At 45.0% G+C, this 22807-nt stretch overlaps 1 protein-coding gene across 2 annotated transcripts in view; it reads right to left on the reverse strand.

The window, feature by feature from the left end:
• The window catches only part of SMC5 (structural maintenance of chromosomes 5), a 96286-nt gene that overhangs the window by 14358 nt on the left and 59121 nt on the right, over positions 1–22807 (reverse strand). Inside the window, exons 18-19 of one of the 2 annotated variants that reach the window (XM_066604184.1) lie at positions 16624–16737; positions 6702–6764 (exon numbers count right to left, since the gene is read on the reverse strand). In XM_066604184.1, the coding sequence (XP_066460281.1) occupies positions 6702–6764; positions 16624–16737 (177 nt within the window). The remainder of the gene's footprint in view (positions 1–6701; positions 6765–16623; positions 16738–22807) is intronic. The other variant, XM_066604185.1, reaches the window with a different exon arrangement.

Raw genomic sequence — 22807 nt, forward strand, 5'->3', positions numbered from 1 at the left:
TGCCGCTTTGGGCGTCATCGTTCCTTGTCTGCTGAAGACAGACTCATGGAAGTCTATGCGGTACAGCCAACAACGAAAGTTGACAGCCGAATGGGCACAGGGCTTCTCCCCATTCATTTCAGTGACTGGGGTTGATAAGCAGCAATCTCCAATTGTGAAACCTATAAGGCCGCTTTCACTCTAAGCTTCCCTTTTATATTTATATGCTTGTGTTGCTTTTTACAACCTAATGTAATTCTAAGCCTAACACTTCCCTATGTAGTAATATAAACTTGTGTAACATTCGACTTCCACTAATTTTGAAAGTCCCAATGGTGGACTTGTGGAGAACAAGAAAAAATGATCCATGTGAATATTTAACAACAAATTAAATAATTTATCAAACCACTTTAAAAAAGATCACTAAAATACATGCTTTGTATAGAAGGTGGAAGCAGCCTGTAGTTCCTACTAAACATCCTAGTCAAGCCATGTGAAATACAGCAAGGGATCATTTGTCTTCTGTGAATTATCATGTTATCTTAAAACTACAAATTCAAGATTGGGCTAGACAGAAGAGCAGCAATTGGCTAGTTTGTGTAAAGGGCAATGCCACGAAAAGAGTTTTGTTTTTTTTCTTAGATGATCATTTGATCTCAATTCTGACCAGCTCAGATTTGCTTGGGTTTATGTGGTCTGAAACTAGTCAATTTCTCAGTTGGCGTGATGCGGTTGTCTAAATTCTACCACAGAAACTGCCTAGTGAAGCTTCCCTACACCATGATGAACATAAAAAAAATGGGGGTAGTGGGGCATGGCACCCACAATGCCAAGCTGCAGTATTGGATGCAGCCACATGAACAGATAGTGCTGGTGGGTTCTGCGGTTTTTAATGTTAAAGTGTTTTTTTTCCAGACATAACATTGATGGGTAATAAATCATTGTGTAAATATGGAAGCCCAATCACTAGAATTCTTAATTAGTAAATGGGGAAGAATTGCATTAAAAATAGCTGTAATGCTGGTCTTCGACCTCTGCGGCATGGAAGTGTCTCAGATGCACAGTTTTTAGACCATATAGCAGAAGAGTATGCTCTGTAGCACAAGCAGCCATGGGTCCCACTCATCATATATAGTACACCAGATCCTGTGTCTGGCATCACCTCTGTATTTGATGGCGGGGTGAGGTGGGAGTTGGATTGCTGTCTGTATACTGAATGGTTTTGCAAAACGATCACATTATTCTGTACATTTTGCAGTGGCCTAGATTGGCGCTGCAGGCCGAGTCCCATTCACTTTAATAGGGCTCAGATTGCAGTACCAACCTAGGCCACTGCCCAAGGCATGGAGCTGTCTGCTTCCTGCAACAAAACAGCTCAGAACACAAAGACCCCAGCCAAGGGAAACAGCTGATCCCCTGAGCGCACAAGCAAACTGTGTCATCCTTCGCTCGTTCAGGTGAAAGATTTCTCGCTCCATGTAGAAGCACCCTAAGCTACTGAAGGAAGCTCATAAGCTGGCACAGGCAAAGAGACGGGACTCCAGGGGAAATCCTCCAGACTCCGCGAGGAAGTATTGTTTTACCTAGCTATCCTAGATGTAAACTACTTTGACATAGTTATCGAGAGCTGCAATGGCCGCTTACTGGTGGCGTTCCTAAATCTCGGATTATATCAGAAACTACAAAACAAAAGGTTATTATAGACCCGCAGGTACAGACCAGTGCTCGTTAGGACCTGATCTGGGGGGTTTTAATTACTGTAGATAACTGTTCTTGAAGCGGGCAATCTATGACAGTCTGCTATACAAAAGCAACATCACAGACAGCAATGTATATTGCCAACAGCCTCATTTCATCACGGCTATTCCGGTAATGCACCTGCAATATTTCCTTCTACAAACTTTATTCCTGCCAAGATAATATTGTAAAGAGTTGCATAGCCCATTGCATTCTGGGAATAACATATCTGCAAAAAAGGTAACCGTAACCTAAAACAACTAAAAGAAAAAAGAAAAAGGAGAACCCAATTCTGCTGCAGCTGACCCAGAAGATAGAGTTGCTGCTTTCTGTCACAGATGCTTTAGATCCTGCTGCTTCTATACTGAAATCAACACCGCATGTGTCTGCCATCTTTTTGGTAAGCACTGCGTTGGATCACGGAATTAAAGGCTGTATTTTTCCATCAATCGTGGCACCAGGACAACTTTTACTTCAGCATAACTTTATTATTGCAGTATGAGAACTGAAGAAGACTGGTGCTGACAGCCTAGCTCTTAGTATGACCTTATGGCATGTAATGCAGACCAGACAAGCATTAAAAAGGTTTTCCTTTTTTCCCCCATAGATAATGCTTAAAGGGGTCTTCTAGAACTCTATTAAAAGTCCATCTTAATCCTGATCGGTGGAGTGCAGAGTTTTGAGATCCTTAATCATAGTCTCACTGAAGGGGCCTAAACACTCTGCCTTTAAATAAACAGCCTGGACTGCAGACTGATACAATGTAGCAAATGACAGCGATTCATGCTGCCGTTGATGTAATGAGCTCACAGAGCATTGCCTAGCTTGGATATCATTGTTTCTATTTGTCCGGAATGGGTATTGTGGCAAGTTGGGGTCTGCTTGCCACAGGATCGCCCCACTTTGGGATACCAGAATGGCCTCCTCATACGAATTATACTCCAGAAACCTGCCAGCCTTTATTTCACAGCACACAAGGAAATTATATACAGTCCATAAAAAGCAAATATGGTTCGCAACCCACAGGGCCGTCACTAACCCCTCCTGGGGTGTCTGGAGGGCGTCCTCCGTCAGACCGGGTGACAGACCCAACTGGTCCACACTGGACCTCAGCTTGCAGCCTGTCCTGCACTGCCAAGTTGTAACTTCCTCCTTGCTTCTATCAGGAACTGGCTTAAATGCAACCATTTCCTGCCACACCCATCAGGTGTTAACACTCTTCCTTTCCTGGTATCAGACTGCCTGACCAGCACACTCCGCAGGTCACTCTTATACTGCAACACTACAGTATATACAGTTTACGGCCTCTGACTGTAAAAAAGTGTTCATATTCACTGAACAATAATCTGCAAAACCACTTTAAAGGGCATGTGCAACTAAAGGTTTCACTTGATAATGCAAACTCAATAGCAACCGATCATCAATTTCAGCCAGTTTGAAAAAAAATATTTGGTCGTTTTATTGACCGTTTGAGGTGTCCGAGCTCTGAGAAAGGTATAGGGCTGGATTCACACTGTGCTAGTGTGCCCCATTAGCTTTTCCATCCTGTAGATCTGACATAAGCCTGGACAAAGCCATAGTCTTTCATTATTGAAACGGATACCACTTTTGGTGGCTGAGCAGCTTACGGTTCCTTTCCGCTGGGCAGAATGCTGTAGTCAACTACACTATCCTAAAAGTAATTGGACACCTGAGCAAGAATCGAAAGTAGTATTTATTTCCATATGTTAATACTTGATGGGGCTCCTTTGGTCCTAATGACATCACATACTGTCCATGGCATACATTCTACTAATGTCTCATACACTTCCGCTGGTACTTACCTCCATTCATCCTGCAAACGTCTACAATGTCTCTCAAAAATAGATGCGGTTCATACTTTCTGACCCAACATTCCAGTTTGTTCCAAAGATGTTCAGTAGGACTCCAGTTGTATAGGTCTAATTGTGGAACATCCATATCCTCAAACAGGCTAAAACAGCATTGGATTTGTGGCCTTGTGTGTTGTCTTGTTGGAAGTATTGCTGACCATTCCCAGAGTATTGCCACATTGTTGAAAGCACATTATTGTCTAGAATGGCATGGCACATCTCTGCGTTTATGGTTCTTGCCACTACAATCAGCTGACAGAGACCATGCCACGGAAAACATCCCCAGACCATAATGGAACCTCTGTCATCCTTAATTGTTGGCACAAAACACGTTCCCCAAGCATCCTCCACACCCAGGTGCGCCCATCTGATCTAAAGATGGAGTTGTCCAAGTAGTCACTCCGTAGAACATTTTCCCATTACTCAAACTGTCCAATGACAACACTCCTTGCACCACTGTAGATGGGCCGATACATCTTCGGGAAGTCTGTGTTGGGAGTCCCTAGAATGAACACAGATCCAATGACTGACTGCTCCATGCGTTATACAAGGAGGAGGCCAATTCAAGTACGCTTTACTTTAGTCAAAGCAGCGGTCCCACTAGACTTCGAGAGACATGGAGAACAAGCTTCTTCTTCACACATGCTTCGTGCTGGTCAGCTTGTGCAGTGGCACAACTCATAGATCCAACATTGTGCACGTCCTGTCGTACAGTGCCGACACGGACTTAGTTTCCATTCTCCTGCAGGTCCCCAGCGGATAGTGGAAAAGCAGCTCTGCAAACAATCCTTCCTGCTATCGTTTGTCCCTTTCGGTTAATACTTTGGGTCGTCTGGTCCTTGGTTAGGTGTGGTACATCCCTCTCTCCTCCACCTTGTGATCACATAACTCAGTTGATCTGGCGATTTGGTTTTTAGCGGAAATGTCACAAAGCTGAAGTCCACTAATGTGACAACCAACAATGATACCAAGTTTAAACTCCAAGTTCCTTGGATCAAGGCAAGTGAAACAAAGCAAGACTATGGCTGACACCTCCAAGGGTCTACATCTTATGTAGAGTGGTGTGGGACACGTGACATGCCATCAAGACACGATCCATTCTACTGATAGCGGTGCTCAAATATTTTTCGTACGATAGTGTACACTATTCTGTCTGGCATAAATGCTGGGAAGGAGGAAAAACCTGCTCAGAGACCATTCTGGTCTCCGTTCGACGAACGAAAGCCCACGGCTCCATCTTGTGTGAACCCAACCCAAGAAGCAGTTTTCTATTTTTTCCACCAGCGAGATGAGTGCACTTTGAGAAAGTCAGTCATTATGGTGGGCCATACACCTCGTTACTCTTTTTTATAAGCTGCACAGGGTGAGTGGGCTGTTTTGGACCTGATAGATCCTGACATAAAGCAATAACAGGAAGTGTACTTCATGGGAACAACTATGCTTCCCCATATCAAGTAGTGGAGGGAACTTATGTTGTATTGTAAAAGTAACATGGTACTTTGTTATAATACTGTGTTTTGTTTTTGTTTTTTTTTTTATAAAAGATTACTTAAACACCAAATGGAGGGAGAGTACTTATGTATAGTATACAGTAATCTCTGGAGAGGCGGTAGAATTGACCCAAGCTGTAATGCTTAGAAAACCAGCAATTTATCAAATAAGTTGTCACTACCTGCTTTCATACATAAAACTAATATTGTACAATGAAGGAAGGCAACGGGGAAAAAAAACGTCAAATACATGCCGCAACTGGGAAAGGACAGTGCTGGCAATGCAGCGCTACTTCACAAAGGATTAGCTTGATGCTACTTCTACTATTCCAGCCAGTTTTTGCTTCACAGATACTATTGCTGATGCCCCCAAGGCATGGATGTGTTACACAATGGTATGGCACATGGGCTCGCAGGACATGGATTTCAATTGTGTTGTGGCCACTATAAGAGATAGCGGTAGAATATGAGAAGCAGAAATCCGCTTTCCACGTCTCTCTAAGTCCCGTGGGACCCCTGCTACGAGTGAAGAAAAGTGTACTTGATGTGGCCTCCTCCTGCTACGAGAGGGGGAGATCATCCATGAAGTCATCCACCACAGTCTACAAGAGATTCAGGTGCCGATCTCCGTTGAAAGACCCTGGAATGAACAGAGGTCCAACAACTGCTCCATACATAACTGTAACGTACCTTGAGGCAGCCACTTCAAGTAGGTGTTCCTTACTTCAGGACTTACAGACCCAGAAAGCAGATTTCTGCTTCTCACAGGCTACTGTTCAAATTTGAAACTTGGTTTTACTCTGTTACAAAATTGAAATCCATGTTCCAATGCGCCCAAGCGCCATACCATCATGTAGCACATCCATGCTTTCCTATGAAAGTACACAATTGTTATTTCAATATAGGACACCAGTACCAATCAGTGATGAATTTTCAAGAACATGCAAATTTTGCAAAAAAAAAAAAAAAGAAGAAAAAACAAAATCTAAACACACACATAAAAAGGGAACTGTGCGCCAAAATCTGACTTCGACTAATAAAGATTTTTGACATGGATTCGGTATGAATTCGAGAGAGAGAAAAAAAATCAGCTATGTCTGGATGTCGCCCAAGCAGTGTTTTTCCTTATAGTGGCTTAACCCTTTCCAATCCAATGTCTGACGTCAGAAGACATTATGATTTAAGGCTGCACAGCTCCGATGTTCGAAGATGTCCGTCGGGGTTCTCTTACTGTATATTGCCAGCCTCTCTGTTGTCAAAGCCTATCCAACGTGTCACCTCATGCAGTACTGGCTTTAGCCAGCATATTGCGCCGTTGTATAACAGCAGAAAAAGAGTAAAACCAGGATACAAATTGGACTGGAAAGGGTTAAGACAATTTATTTACTTTTTTGCTTTAACATAAGTTTCAAATATGAACCTAAAACAAATTAGGACATAAAAAGGATAGAGAACTTCTGGAAAAGTGATTGCATGTAGAAATGAGTCAATCCAAAGTCCACCTAATGTAATGTTGTAATTGGTCAGGACTACGTGTCCTTTCCCATGCAATGATTCAGTACACTTTTAAATGGCTCAGTGGCAATGCAGCAAACACAACATGTACAGCCGGCATTACAAGTACCTTACAGTCATCATTATTTGATTGGATAGACAGCAAATTAGCCAAAGTTTCCAATCTGAAAGCCTGCAGAAGAAAGGAAACAAGAACACCCAGGAAACGTTAGAGGAAGTTCTTCTCACACTCACGCCACTTAGTATGTTATTAGTATGCACCAAGACCGACCCCAGAGCTCTACTGAAACGGAGATCCCCTCAGATCTCGGGGGTAACCTCCAACCAAGCGGCTCAGTAGAACCACTGGGGATCTGTGTGTAGCAGCCATGTGAAACCAGCTTAAAGCTAGGGATACATGGTGGTAACAATGAGTATGAACTCCAGACTTTTTTTCTTTATGGATCAAGAATGACATGCAACCTTGTCACTTGAAAGTCTTCTGAAATTCTCTCTTCCCCGCGGAGAACAAATTCAGTTACTTTGTGATTTTACCCAACTTGTACATTAATTCATATGACTGTGTAGCGCTCGTCTTAAAGAACAGTCCACCAAAAAGTAATATCCCTGTCTTTGGCGCTGTTCACAGGTTGATAGGGGACAAGAGATGACTGCAACCCCTGCTATATAGCAAAAACATGGCGTGCATCTGGCCCAACACATATTAGAGGACTATAGTCCTAACACATAAGTCCTATAGTCCCAAATCTCTGTACACGCCACAATGGTGCTCTGGACTGGATGACATGCCTATAGACTCCTTAGCAAAAATGTAAACAAAGAACATGTGTTTAGCAGAAAACATCAAATGCAAGTGCGAAAACTGGTAACAGACACTTAAAAGGGCTTATCAAGGCAGTGCCCGCAGGGATACACCGGGGTCAGAGCGGAAATGCTGCTCCGACCAGTGTCTAGTGGCTGATGCTCGGAACTGCAGGCGCAGTCCTCATTGAGATCAATGCTAGCTGTGCTGGTAATTGCAGACACAGTTCCAATTGATTTCAATGAGAATTGTGCTTGCAAATACGAGCTATACGGAGATTGGAGTAGCGCTTTCGTTCCGACCCCGATATATCCTGGTGGGCGATGCCTGAATGACCCCTTTAGGCTGGCAATACACTTCAGATAGCTGCCAGCTATTCCTCCTAACCCCTCCATACACAATCCGATGATTGTCATTAGTGAGATGGGAGTAAGGGCCATTTACACAACACGATTGTCAGGAACAGAGGTACCTGACAGGCGTCCCAGCAATATTCACTCCTCTGCCATTACACAGGAGCAGTCATCGCTTAGTGGAGACCAACCGGGCCACAAATCGTTCCAACCGCCTCCATTCACAGTAAACAGACAATCGTTCAGAAATGAATGACTGCCTGTTTACATAGGCGTTTGATTGTTATGCCTGCGTGATGCAAACTAACGTTAACCAAACACATTTTTGTTTGTTATTGAAATAGTGAAGGCATCAGAACGATAATCGTTCTGTGTAAGAGGCCCCTAGGCGGCTGTCAGACTCCTTACTGGCAGATTATCTCCCTTCAAAAAAAAGGATTGGGCATGCTGAAACCTAGCATACCCAACCTTTCTTTCATCCCTCTACCAGTGAGGGAGAATCAGGAGGTCCACTTACACATTAGTGTAAATGCAGTAGCAAGGCATTAAAAGGGGGATTCTCATCTGAGAAGGTTATGACATATTAAAAGGGGGAAAAAAAGGGAATCTTATTTGTATAACCTCAACTTACTCAGCAGCGCTTTCAAGTAATTTATTTATTACCCCCTACCAAGTTGGGTACTCCTATCGACCTCGGAAGGATGGAAGCTTGAGTTAACCCTTAAGCCGGCTAACTTAATCATGCAGATTGAATTTGCAACCTTCAGGCCGTGAGCGAGAGCTTAGAACTGCATTTCTGCTGCCTTAACACTCTGCGCCACACAAGACTTTACTGGGATGTGATCAGTGATGTTATGACCATGGGTATTAGACCTCTGAAACTGATGCAGAACAAGAACACAAGGAGGTACAGAGGGCAGTTCCCTGTAGCTAGGTGTCCTAGCAATCCTGGGTAATCAATTGCAGAATCTGTGACCGTCACCCACGCGGACGATAAGCGTGGTATTCTGCGCCTATTGAAAAGATAGAACTTTCGCATATCCACTCAGATTAGCGGATGGCAATTGCGATTTCTGCAAGCGGATTTAAAAATCGCAGTATGTTCTATTTCTGTCTGAAATCCGCATAAATAGCCTCCATTGAAGTCAATGGAAACCACCCAACCCGCAATTGACATTGTGGATAGGCTGCAGGTACCTGCGTCATCGTCCATCGCAAGTGAGGGAAAATATTTAAAGTAAAAAAAATCTGTACTGTGCATGACCGACGGTGAACAGCCGCAGTCATCCCCAGTACAGAAATGACAGGTACGCGGGGTCACCGGTCAGGGGTCACAGCCGGATGCCGCTGCGGGCCTCCCAAATACAGAATCAGACTCGTTCGTGTCCCGCCAGTCTAAGAACTTTACATGAACACGGAACATAACATTTATTTAGGGGTTTATTCACCAATACATTTTAACATGCTCTTCTATTTCCAGGGCCAAAAAGCAAAAACGGGGTAATGTCCTCTATTTCCCTCATCCAACAGGTCTAACAACACAGCTCAACAGTGAAAACCTTTCTGCCTTCAAAATAAGTATTTCTTAATCATTTCGTCATGGAAGAAAAGGAAAGGACAATGAAAACTGAGTTAGCTCTCGGCTCCGAGATGTAGCCCATTTAAGTTAAATATATGAAAATGGGAATTTTTCTTACCGATAATTCCCTTTCTTGAAGGCATCATGACAGCATACACCTGGAGGTTGCTCACCTGCTGACCTGATGGGACAGGAAGAGGCAGAACATAAAAGGCACCTCCCCTCCACCAAACACCAGTGCGTTCCAAATAACCACAGTGACAGAATACTTAACCAGAAGGTGTGTTTTATTGGCACCACACACCTTAGGCAAAGAAATCATAAGCATACACATTACTTCATGTGTTAAACAAACAAGGGTAACCGTGTCGGTAGGGGGGGGGGGGGGGGGGGGGGAAGCCCGTATGCTGTCATGATGCCTTCAAGAAAGGGAATTAATCGGTAAGAAAAATTCCCGTTTTCCCTCCGACATCATGACAGCATACGCTGGAGGAATACCAAATAACTGGCATGGGCTTTTTTAGGGAGGGATTACTGCTTGAAGCACCTTCCTCCCGAAGGTTGCATCCTCACTAGATTCTAATCTCCAGCCTGTAATGTTTAATAAACGTATGACTAGAAGTCCACGTGGCTGCGTTACAAATCTGTTCGATTGAGGCGTGCGCTCTTTCTGCCCAGGAAAATGCCACTGCCTGAGTGAAGTGGGCTTTCAAACCTTCTGGGGGAGGAATGCCCTTGGCCTTGTAAGCCTCCTTGATGGCCCTTCTGAGCCACCTGGCTATTGAATCTCTAGAAGCGTCCTTCCCTTTGGCCTGCCCCTGAAATTGAACAAACGTTTGTCAGTCTTTCTGCAACTTTCCGTTGCCTCAAGGTACGCTAATGCAGCTCTTTTAACGTCAAGATTATGGAGCCTCTGCTCCTTTTCATTTTAAAATTTAGACAGGAATGACTATTGGCTGGCCTCCGTAGAAGTCTGACAAGACTTTGGGTTGGAGTGAAGGGTCTAAGGAGAATACGATCTCATCGGGGTGCATAGTCATATATGCGGCCCTTTGCGAAAGGGCCTGGATTTCACCCACGCACATAGCTGACATAACTGCCACAAGGTGGGCTACCTTGTACGTCAGCAAGGCGATGGATAGGTTTCTAATAGGTTCAAAGGGGGGAAATCGCAGAAGACCTGAAGGACTATAGTCAGATCCCAGTGGGGGCGCCGTAACACTTATAAATGGATGCAGTCTACTCGCCCTTCTAGGAAATTTCCTGATCCTCTTGTGCTTAGCAAGCGCGAGATCAAAGAATGCCCTCAAAGCCACTACTTGGGCTTTGAGGGAATTTGGACTCAACCCTTTATCCGGGCCTGCCTGGACAAAATTTAAAATTTTTACGAATGTCTGATTGGATGTCCTGACCCATCCAGTCTAAGAATTTTTTCCTGATTTTGGAATAAATCTTTTCTGTCGAGGGCATAAGGCTTTCACCAATAGTGGAAACCCCATTAGATGATAGACCCTTTTCTAAGACTTTTACCCGCTCAAGATCCAGGCCGTAAGCCTGAACTTGTGAACCTCCGGGTAGAGGAGAGGACCTTGCAGCAATAGGTCCAGTCTTGGCGGAAGATGGAGAGGCTCTCCCACTGACAGATCTCAGGAGATGAAACCAAGGTCTTTTGGGCCAATAAGGCGCTCCTAAAAGTTACTGACAGCCTTGGCCGCAGGAGCGGAATCAGGGGTAATGGGGAAAAAGCGTAAGCTAAGTCCCAAACCCAGGGGTGAGAGGGGGCGCCCGTGCCTAAGGCTTGTTTCTCCGAGTCTCGGGAAAAGAGAAGACAGCACTTGGTATTTGCGCTTCACTCAAACAAAACTATTTCGGGTACCCCCTATTTGTCCCGAGTAGGTTAAACACTTCGGGATGGAGTCCCCACTCTCTTCCTGCTTAGAAAGCCTGCGGCTGAATTCTCGGTTCCTTTTATATGGAAGGCTAACAGTGACTTAGTTGTGAGTTCTGCCCATTGAAGGAACCTTCCCGCCAAATGCTGAAGTAGAGGATTCCTGGTGGTACCCTGGTGGCGAATGAGTGGCACTGCCATCATGTTATCGGAAAAAATCCTCACATGCTTCATCCCTAAACGGTTTGCAGGCTACGTCGGGTTTCCCAAACCTCATTACGTTCTCTAACGTTAGATAACCTGGATCTCTCATGAGGGTCCTATGTACCCTGTATATGACCACCTCCAAAGGTGACCCCTCTCCCTTTGGCGTTGGCATCCGTTATTGCAGGGTCCCCATTGAAAGGTTGTCTGAGGACAACCGCCAGCGGAGTGAGGATCTAGCCCTAGTGGAAATAGGGATTGTCCTGTCAAGTGAGGACTGACTTGTACCCATTCTGGAGGATAAGTGTCTGGAGATCACAGCTGTGGAACTGGGCCCAGGGAACCACTCCAATGCATGAAGTCATTAGCCCCAGGATCCGCATCGCCTCTTATTGAAACTGTAGATTTTTTATTTGGAGCAGAACATTCTCTAGAATGAGCTTTTTCCTTAGAGGAGGAAGAGACGAACACTGGAGACGAAAATCCAAAATGACTCCCAAGAATTTTTTTCCCAGTGTCCGAATCCATGTTGGATTTCAGATCATTAATGATCCAGCTCAGACCCTGAGTGTGACCTCAGAATAGTGGGGGAATCTGCCACCAGCAGGGAACCATCCACTGAGCTATGCTCCCTTCCAGATGGGGTTGATGATAATCCCGCGATTGTGCAGAAAGGCTACCATTTCAATCATCCCTTTGGAAAAGTTCCGTGGAGCAGAGGAGCTTCCAAAGGGAAGGCGCCATTCTCAGCGCAAATTTAGGAACTTTTTGCGAGTTGACATAATTGGGGATATGATAATACTCATCCTTTGCGTCAATCGTAGCCATAACGTTATCCCTACCAATCAGGGGGGTTGCGGTTCTGACAGTCTCCATCGGTGGGAGCGATCTGGTTTAGAACCAGAAAGAGAGGGGAGTAAAACCCTTTCCCCCCATTCCGTCTTAGGGATGGGGATAACTGCACCGATATCCAGAATGATCTGTTCACCCTTAAGTAGAGCCTGCTCTAGGGTTGGTGCCTGGATGACGGTCGCGGTGGAACCGGAAGCCTGTGCTTGGACCCAAGCCCACACAGTCCCCCGAGGTTAAAATGAACCTATTTGGAGGGCGGGATTATAGCTCAATCTTGTACCCCAGGCCTGAGCTTGTGGGATCGATTCCTGTCCTTAGGATAGTTTCCCAGCGCGTGGTAGGCACAGTCAGTAGCTATGTTTCTCCAACTAGTGCACAAATGAACTAATCTTCTGCTCACCGGGCATGAAGATGCAGGTTGAGGGACAACGGTAAGAGCCTTACCCCTTCCTCCGGTCTTTCCTTTCCCCACGTACGTTGTAGACGAGGAACATGGAATGAAGGCGCTTTTTGCGGGGTCTGACGACTAGCCGCCCCGAAAGGGTAGGGTACACAACCTGTTTTTGGAGATTAGGTCTCCTGACCACTACTTTACCCCTGGCCGTGTTGGATAGGGCTGTCACACGGGCTCCGAAGCGGACCATAGAAGCTGACCCAGTCAAACTGCCATAGAGCGAACCACCAAGGTGGCCGCAATATTAGCTTTATAATGAAACTGGACGTGGACCAAGCCTTACGCACGGTCATGTCTATTTTGTTGTTCATAGAGTCCTTTAAGTGGGACGTATCCTCAGATGGTAGCCCAGTTCTTTTAGACACCATAGAGATAGCTGTGTCAACATTTGGCGTCTCCTCAAGGATAGCCACTTCATTGTCCGCAAATAAAGGACGCTCCTAAAATTCTTTTAGAAATTAACAGAGTTTGATCTACACAATTCCAATCATTAAGGATCAATTGTTTAAGTGTGGCGTTTACAGGGAATGTAGATTTACGTTGTGGAAGCTGACTAGCAACATGACGTCCTGCACAGTGCAAGGTTTCCCTGTTAGTGTTTTTTCGAAAAAGAGATATTTTTTGTCCCCCTGCGACACTTCCCCAAGATCTTAAAGATCGAATTCTTCCGCCATGTCAGAGTCGGACTCTAACACTGCCGGAGCAGACCTTCTTGTGGCCCCTAAGGGCCCTGGTTGGAGGTCCAAAAGGTAGGACTGTGTTTCTTCACGGACTGGATTTCAGACATGGGGGAAGATTTTCCTTCCTGCAGAATTTTCGCTGAGCAGGAAGCGCATAATGTTTTAGAATAGGAGTCGTCAAGTTTTGCTAGCATACTGGACGCTTTTTACTTCTCCTCCTAGCCTCCCTAGGTTTTTGAGTATCCCTGTCGTACATGACAAAGGGAGAGCTCTGTTAGTAAGGGAAGTGTAGTGCAGGTGTCTGTAGGTTGGCCCACAGGACCACTTACAGCTTGGAGATTCTCTGGGTCCTCTCTTGGCCGACACCCTGTGCTTGTGGGATCCATTCCTGTCCTTAGAATCGATTCACAGCGTGAAAAGAAAAAACACCAGCCGACTTCTCCAGGTGCAGGGGGCTTTAACTTTTGAATCTGGTGCCAAGCCACGCCCCCTTTGTGTGCTCCTTCGATGCCACACCCTCTTGCGGAGCGTCTGGCGTCACACTCCCTGTGTTCCACCCGCTACAGCCAGGACCCAAAGATGGCGGCCGCCGCCTGGTTGACGGCCGCGGTGGTGCCGGAAAGTCCATCCTTGGAGCCAGGCCCATGCAGTCCCCGGTTCGCACCCAGATGAGGTACTCCCCACTGGGGCAACCGGGGTTGCCAGAAGATGATATCTTAGAGATGACGGCCGCGGTGGTGCCGGAAAGCCCGTCCTTGGACCCTGGCCCACGCAGTCCCCGGTTAGCTCCCAGATGAGGTACTTCCCACTGGGGCAACCGGGGCGGCCAGAAGAGATGCTGCCGCTCACCGGCAAGTTCTGGAACCTCTGGCATGGGACAGCATCGCTGAAGCTCTGTCGCTGCTGTCCTGGAGGGACAGGAAAAGCACTGGTGTTTGGTGGAGGGGAGGTGCTTTTTATGCCTGTCTTCCTGTCCCATCAGGTCAGCAGGTGAGCAACCTTCAGGTGTATGCTGTCATGATGTCGGAGGGAAAAAGGGACTTTATATTTGTATAGCGCCAGCTTATTCTGCAGCTTTTTCAGGTAATTTATTTATTACCCCCCACCAAGCTGGGTACTCATTTTACCAACCTCAGAAAGATGGAAAACTGAGTCAACCTTGAGCCGACTGCCTGAACCACGCAGGGATTGAACCTGCAACCTTCAGGTCATGAGCGAGAGCTTAGGACTGCACACTGCTGCCTTAACGTACCTTTATTCAAATCCACAAGCTTAGAGGAGTGAAATCATTAAATAAACAAAAGTATATATAGTAAAATAGTGGAAGAACTAAAGTGTAAAAATCAGATACCGTAATGCTTAAGGGCTCATGCCCACGGCCGTGACGGACCCCGCCAGCCGAATATCACAGCGGATGTCATTGAATGGCTGCGATTGGTTAACCCAGCACCAGCTTTCATTAGCTGACGCCGCGCTGAGTTAGCCAATAAGAGCATTAGCTTTCTGGAGGCGGGGCATTCAAGCCCCGTATCCAGAAAGCAATGCTCTGTCGACGTGGAGGAGGGAGAGACAGCCTGCAGCAGCGCCGCAGAAGGGAAGTATTGATTCTTTTTTCTACTGCGTATTCCCGGCGTATAAGACGACCCACGACTTTGGAGAAGATTTTCCTGGGTTAAAAAGTCTTCTTATACGCCGGAAAATACGGTAGGTTCGGTAAAATCAGGAGGCGCAGAAATTGGGTAAGCAGATCTGAGAGTAGTGCGAGTGCAGGAAAGCTGTGCCTGTGAAGAAAGATGTGGGGGAGGGACTAAGAAAACATCCCAGTTACTAGCGAAGCTGAATGCCTAACAACAAGGAGTGGACTGCAGAGGGGCTGCACTTCAAACTATTTTCAGAGGTGAAAAAAAAAATATATGACTGAGGAGACACACAGGCTGGTAAAGAACCATAAGTTGCCTGAAAAGTTAGGTACGCTTTAAGTTACAAATGAACAAAACAATTTAAAAAATATATGAACTGTATTCTTACCATCAAGTTATTCTGCAAACATAAAAAAACTGAAGACTTGTTCAAGGAGCTTCCCAAGATGAAGAGTTCTCAACACCAGATTCTATCAGGATTACATTTACTTACACGAAAGGCCTGAAGTTACTTTTGCTACCCAGAAGCAAGAAATCAACAAAACTAACGAAAAGATGGGTGTTTTGTTAAGAGAAACTTGGTCAGGACAGATCTTCACCCTCTATGTGTGACTATGCTTTGACAAAGTCCCGCTCATACCCATATGTAACAGGTTACACTGCTTCAGAGCTCCAATTTCTAACCAATGGAATATCGCAGCGGAGTCCGACACTGTGCCCCCCAAAGACCCCATACTCACCTCTCCGGATTTGCCACACGGTCCCGTCCGGCGAGCATGTCCACTGCAGCGCATGACGCGACCGGCGTTCACACGTAATCACGCGATACTTCCACTGTGCTCACAGCGGAAGTAGTGTGTGACGAACCGCTTCCATTGACTACAATGGAAGCCGGACGCATGTTTTTCCACGGCAATTAGATGCCGCGGAATTCGGCAGTAGAATTCCGCAACGTGAACCCTGAGCCACTACAGTAGGTTCAATAGAACCTATTTGCTGCGGGATAACGCCGTGGCTTTCACGCGGCAGAAATCCGTCTGTGGGCATTAGCCCTAACTGTGTAAGTAGCGCATTACCAAAACAAGCCTCAATCCTCTAGAGATAAACATTTCCATTCACTGATAGCCAGCAGAGAGCTTTTAAAAAAAAAAAAAAAAATGGTGAGGATTTGTAAAATATGGTATATTAGAAATTGCAATAGCTTTTTACTATACAATGAGTAAGCTATATCCTGGGGATTCTGTCACCAGATTGATACATTTTGACTCATCGATGAGTCATGGAGGCGGGCCATGCTGCCTTCTCCCAATCGGAATGACGTAAATTGACAGCTCTCTCCCCTTTTATGTATAGGAAGCGAGCTGTCACTCTATGGGTGGGAGGAGGCCAACGCCGCCCGCTTCTTTAGATCAGAGCTCAGTCAAACTTCATCAATCTGGTGACAGAATCCTATTAAAGGGGGTTGTCACAAAAAAACAAGTGTAAATACAATATTAAAATTATGGGCTGAACTTAAACTACAAGGAATATTCTTCATGGGACACATCTACTAACTAGTCAGCAAAAAACGGATACTTACAGTTCGAAATGCATCATTTTGCCCAAGGTTGCAGGCTTGTCTTGCCTTGCTCAGAAGGCCGTTACATAATTCGTGCAGATGAAGTCTTTTTTTCTCCATAGCATCAAACTCTCTCTAATTAAGAGAATAAACAAAAAGTTACTTCTATCCACCACATAGAAGAGATTAAATATTTCCAATCCAGCCTTGTACATTAAATATTTGTACAGCTAAAGGTTTAGGTACAAGCGAGGCGCTGAGTACACAGCCAGGCTTGTGCTCAAAACGGTTCCCTAAAGTGAAGGCAAGGTGAGAAATAAGGTGCATGTGGCAGAGGAGAGAGTAGAAGAAAACGAATCACTGCTCGTGTTTTAGGAGCTCCAGCATAACGTGAGAGCAGTCAAAAGGGATCAACTTGGGCAAATGTAGGGTTAAAAGGAATAAAGATGCATGCAACACATTATGATCTTAAAGGGCTACTAAAGCAAAAACATTTTTCCATCACTGTACCCTCTCACCTGGATGTGTCTTATGTTTATTGTACTCACTTCCATGCAGTGCAGCCTCCTGCCTGATACTTAGCAAAGCATAGAGATGGTGCCTGATAACAATCCAATGAGATATCAGTACAACATCACCAGACCAGCTACAAGCAGTACCATTTCTGCCTGCTGGGAGGACACTGCCATAGACTTCTGCATTCTATATTCACCTAGACAACTAATCATTATTATACAGTCCACAGGCAGAGCTGTGATCTCCTTCATTCTAACTGTATGCAGGAGCCTCTAATCATCAGCACAACAATACAGTACGAGCAGAAACACGTAGCAACAGCACTCAAACACGTTTAATATCTGAATGAAGACGCATAAGGCCGCTGTCCACGGGCGTTGTGAAATCCCGCGGCAGATCTCCGCCACAGGAGCCGCCGCCAGGGAGTAGGAGCTGCCAGTCAGCCCTATCTAAAAGATAGGCTGACCGTGGAGAATCAGAATAATTCACAGCATGCTGCGAATTGCCCGCCGCGAGCGGAGAATTGCAATGATTCTCTGCTCATGTACAGGGGCCGGCGCTTTCTATAGCAACGCTATGGAAAGCTTCAGCCTGCGTGATTCGCCGGCGAATTTACTGTTGTGGACAGGGGGCCCAACTGTTCTATGTACTTACAAATACAAAACTGCAAGGTTGTTAGTACATAATTTTGATTTTTAAAAAATGTGCGCCTTTCCGCCACGTCCAGGTGACCATGCTTAACCCCTTAAGACCAGCCATTCCCACTCACCCCCCCCCCCCATTTTCATATTTTCTCCCCCATTTTCAAAACGATCATAACTCTTACTTATCAATGTAGTTCTCTGTAGGCTTGTTTAATGCAAAACAAGTCATCTTTTTCAATGGTACTATTTAATGTACGATATAATGTACGAAAAACTTCTAACTTTTTTTAAAAGTAGAAAGAAATGGGGAAAAAAAGATGCCATTCAGCCATCTTTGGCCAGTTTTTGTTTTTAAGGTTCACATTCCGCAGCAAGAATGCCATGAAACGTTTATGCTGCGGACCTGTAGGATTACAGCAATACCAAACTTAAAGTGTTTTCTTTGCTGTACCACTTTTAACGCCCCCTGTTCATGGACGTGTATTCGCCAGCGGTAAACCGCTGGCGAGTCGCGCCGGCCCCTGTCCACAAGCGGAGAATTATTGCAAATTGCCCTGATTCTCCACCGCCAGCCTATATCAGATAGGGCTGACCGGCGAAGATTTGGCGGCGGCTCCCGCGGTGGAGATCTGCCGCAGTACTTCGCAACGCCTGTGGACAGCCTGCCTAAAACAGAATATTTTCAGAAACACAATAACATTTTCAGCGGCCATAACTTTTAATTTTTCCATCGACCTGTGTAAAGTCACCCTGAGGCCGGGCTCACATGACCGTATGGTAATACGCCGTGTTAAAAAAAAAAAAATCTCAATGCTTTCTCTGTGTGGGGGACCGCGTACTTGCATATTGTCGTGTTTTTACGTTTAGCGTATTACGTGCGCGTTATACATAGTGCAAATACGTTTGTGTGAGCCCGGCTGAAAAGCTGAAAAATACACCCTTTGCATGGCAAAAGATGACCTCTGCCAAGAAAATTCACGCCGGAAGTCACTTTATGCCGCAGACGTTTTTTGGCAGCCCATGGATGAACATGCCCTTAAGTGAATCTGCAACAGAAGTCCCGTAGCCAAAGACTACCACATCGCTCTGCGATCTCCTAATCTAGTAGAAGTCAATGCGGCTGACTTTTCGACTTACAAGTCGTTGTAACCTGCAGATGGCTAAAAAAAAACAAACCTCAACCTTGCTGGACTTTGTCATGTGCGGCTCGCAGTAATTGAGAGCCGCAAGGCAACCTGCATAGAGTTCTATTAGACTAGATCACAGAACTATGCTGTAATCTTTGGCCACGCAACGTGGACACATTCGCCGTGTAGCCCTATAGCCTTATGGGAATAGAAGTCTGATAAACTATGAGGATTCTATTTAGTCAGAGGGTGGGGGGGGGGGGGGGGGGTAAATCAGTAAATATGTCAGCCATTTTAATGAGAAAGTTCAATCCAGAAGCAGATTTTAATACTGTACATCCCCAAACCCCCAACGGTCACCAAGTTGTGTACGACCACCAGCCGCTGTAGAGGAAACACTAAAACAGCAGACGCTTTCAAATGCTTTCTCCTTAGGCTTGGAATGTAATGATACATCACAGTAACTACTGGATATTTCACGGGATGCCATAGGCAGAAGGGTTAGTAAGAACAAGGACAGCGGTGACACAACAATGTATCTTCATTACTTCATTGTGTTTACGTGGATTTAATAGAAGCAGCAAGAGGAGTGCGACTAAACTAGAAGACCTTGACGTATGGCCGCTTCTATAATGACAAGCCAGATAAAGACTTAGCTTACCTCCATCAGCGGGCGTATTCACAAGCCGACCTGAGAAGAGCACAGCGAGCGGTGCAACACAGAAGGGAAAGCATCCAAACGTGACAATTTGTAGGAATGGTCCGACTTCCCCAAATCATCATTTAGTTCTGCAGTCCGCCACATCTACCTCGTATAAGGTGTACACGGACACCTTGCCTGATCAAGTGATATCATGTTCTGGAAACAGCTCCTTCTAGTGCATTGTGATGGTTAAAGTACGTTCTTTGGGGACCTCTACTGGTCAATGTCTGGAATCATTTCTTTAAGGAGCTTTCAAAATCACAGCAGAAGTAATGCCACACACAAGGAAATTAACTGTGCAGCAATATTAAGCCCTAAGTACCGTGGTATTTTCAGCCTTGGGGTGAACGCACACGGGCAGATTTGAATTGCAGCAAATACCGCCCATAGCATGCATTGCCAAAATCATTCTTCATGCAGTTTCCGCTCACAAATGGGAAAAAAATAAATAAATAAATAAAATAAATCGCAGCATGCGCCATTTTCCTGCGGATTCCACACGGACGGCTCCCATTGAATTCAGTGCAAGCCGCCCGACCTACGCCCACAATTGACATTTGGCGGGAAAAGCAGAAGTTTAAAAAACAAATAAAATGCGGAATCCAACCCGCCCGTGTGAAGCAGCCTTAATGACCACATCTCTTGTAGTTGCTTTGACAGCTACTATTTTGTCCATTTTGTTAGATTTTTACCATTATTATACAGATTCTTTTCAAGTATCCATTCAATCAAGAGCGATTTTTCAGTCATTCGCCTCCATACAAATTCATTACCGCTTGCTCGAGTTTACGCAGGCTCATGTTGGGGTCAAATCTGTCGGTATCAAGTGAGAGTTCTTGAACGACTTCCTGACTTCCACTAACCGATATTTGCTGCAGAATCTGCAGCAGGCATACGCACTGCGTATCCACAGCAAATAGTGCCCAGTCAATGGAAGAAGTCCGGAAGCAGGTGGTCAGTCATTGTGTCCGGGACGCCGGGCTACTACCATGACCTCATCATCGCAGCTTGGATGGGGGGGGGTGGGGTCAGGGTCTTTCGCACTGCATTTGCAACGACCCTGACCCTACCCCCCTATCCAATCTGCGATGATGGGGTCACGGCAGTAGCCCGGCGTCTCGGACACTATGACTGACCACCTAATGAGTAAGTTTATGTACCTATATATAAAGGTTTGTCTGTTATTATCTGATTATAATGCTTGAAAAAGGCGCTGAAACGCGTCGCAATTGTATACTTTTTTCTGTAGTAGAAAATTTTTTTTTTTTTTAAATATTCAAAATACCTTCACCCATTGGCACTCTGCAGTGCGATCTCAAGGTACCAATGGGTTGCCATGGCAGCCAGAACCCTGACAAAAGCCTCCATGTTTGCAATGTAACTTAGACTCTATGGGAGGTGGGGTCTAATAGGCTAACAGCCTGTTGTCACAGTCTTCGTAGAACGCACTACTTACGTAATGCAGTGTACTATCCTAGTGATCAAACAACCGCATCTTCAAAATTTCCCTCAGGGGCTAAAAAAAAAGTTGAAAAAGTTCAATAGAGTTTAAATTTAACCCATTTTAAAATGACTAAAAAATACCACACAAAAAAATAAAAAAAATTGCAACACATAATTACTGCGTTTGTAACAATGAAATATTTCATTTATCTTGCATGGTGAATGGCATAAAAAAATTTTTTTTAAGTAATGCCAGAAATGCCATTTTTTTTGTTCGCCTTCCAAAAATTAGAATAGAGAGTAGAGATGAGCGAGCGTACTCGCTAAGGCAAATTACTCTAGAGAGTATTGCCTTTTGCGAGTACCTGTCCGCTCGTCTCTAAAGAAATCGGGTGCCGGCAGGTGAGAGCGGGGAGGAACGGGGGAGGGGAGAGCTCTCCCTCTCACCCCGCCCCCCCTGCTCACTCCCGCAACTCACCCCCGCCGGCACCCAAATCTTTAGAGATGAGCGGACAGGTACTCACAAAAAGGCACTACTTGCTCGAGTAATTTGCCTTAGCGAGTACGCTCGCTTATCTCTAATAAGAGAGCAATCCAAAAGTCATATGTACCTCAAACGGGCAGCAGTAAAAACTACAACTTGCAAAAAACAAAACCTCTCAAGGTTAAAAAATAAAATAAAAAGTGTTATGGGTCTTAGCACGCAATTATGCAGATTACTTTGCTTTTAAAGCAGGTTTTAAAAGTAGTGAAAAATTAAAAATCAATTATATACTTGGTATCACGGTAATCGTAAAATTCTCAAGTGGTTTTTAAAGAAAAGTGAATACTGTAAAAACAAAACCCCAAAACAATGGTGGAACTTGTCCTGTAGGATTCGGGAAGGAATTTTTTCCCCCAATGGCTTAAATCGACTTCTGCTCATTGGGGTTTTTTTTTGCCTTCCTCTGGATCAACGCTGGGGGTGGAAACAGACTGAACTGGATGGACATTGTCTCCCTCTCTGGAGACACTCTGCTACTATGTAGGTCTAAATAAAGCTCTGGTGCTATACAATTAGCCATTTTTTCTATCTGCAGCCCAATTTATGTATGGGTTGTAATAAGCCTTCTAATCCAACTCTCCCCCTCCCATAACCCCTTCCCTTCCCATCCTCCCCAGCTTCCTCCTCTCCAAGCCAGTATAATATTTTACCCGACTCTCTCCGTGCCCCCACCCACTTAAATTTTGGCAACTGTACATATTTTTAGGAGCCTGTACATGTCATAGTAGAATTTGGGGGAAATACTGGATAAGAAATACTCCATTTTAGCATTTATTTGATTGCTTTCTGCTCATATGGTGGGACGGGTACTAGAGGAGTATGAGTTCAATGAATTATTGCCATTCCGTTAAATATTTTTACTATAGAGGCAATGTCTTAATATATCTAGCAATTTGCTCTTGAGGGGTCCCGCTTTGCACCAGGTGAGTCCATTTATGTGTGTATAGTCCATATTTGGAGGCACGGACCGCTTTACTCTAGATAGATCTAACAATGGTATCATTTTAAGCAGGTTATTCTGCTATTAATATTCTAATTGTACGACGATCTTTAAATTAAGTGCTGATGTCAGGAGAGTCAACTGTTTAACCAGAAGCTAGCGCCGGGGCTGTATGAGCTGCTCAGCTGTGCTTCGGGGAGCTGAGGGGAGGGGAGTATTACCTATTTTTTAATTTTATAAAAGGTCCTGCTGCTGGATAAGTTTTTATAGTAATGTTAAAAGCCCTTT

This window comes from Eleutherodactylus coqui, chromosome 5 (genome assembly GCF_035609145.1).
Source record: "Eleutherodactylus coqui strain aEleCoq1 chromosome 5, aEleCoq1.hap1, whole genome shotgun sequence".
NCBI lineage: Eukaryota > Metazoa > Chordata > Amphibia > Anura > Eleutherodactylidae > Eleutherodactylus > Eleutherodactylus coqui.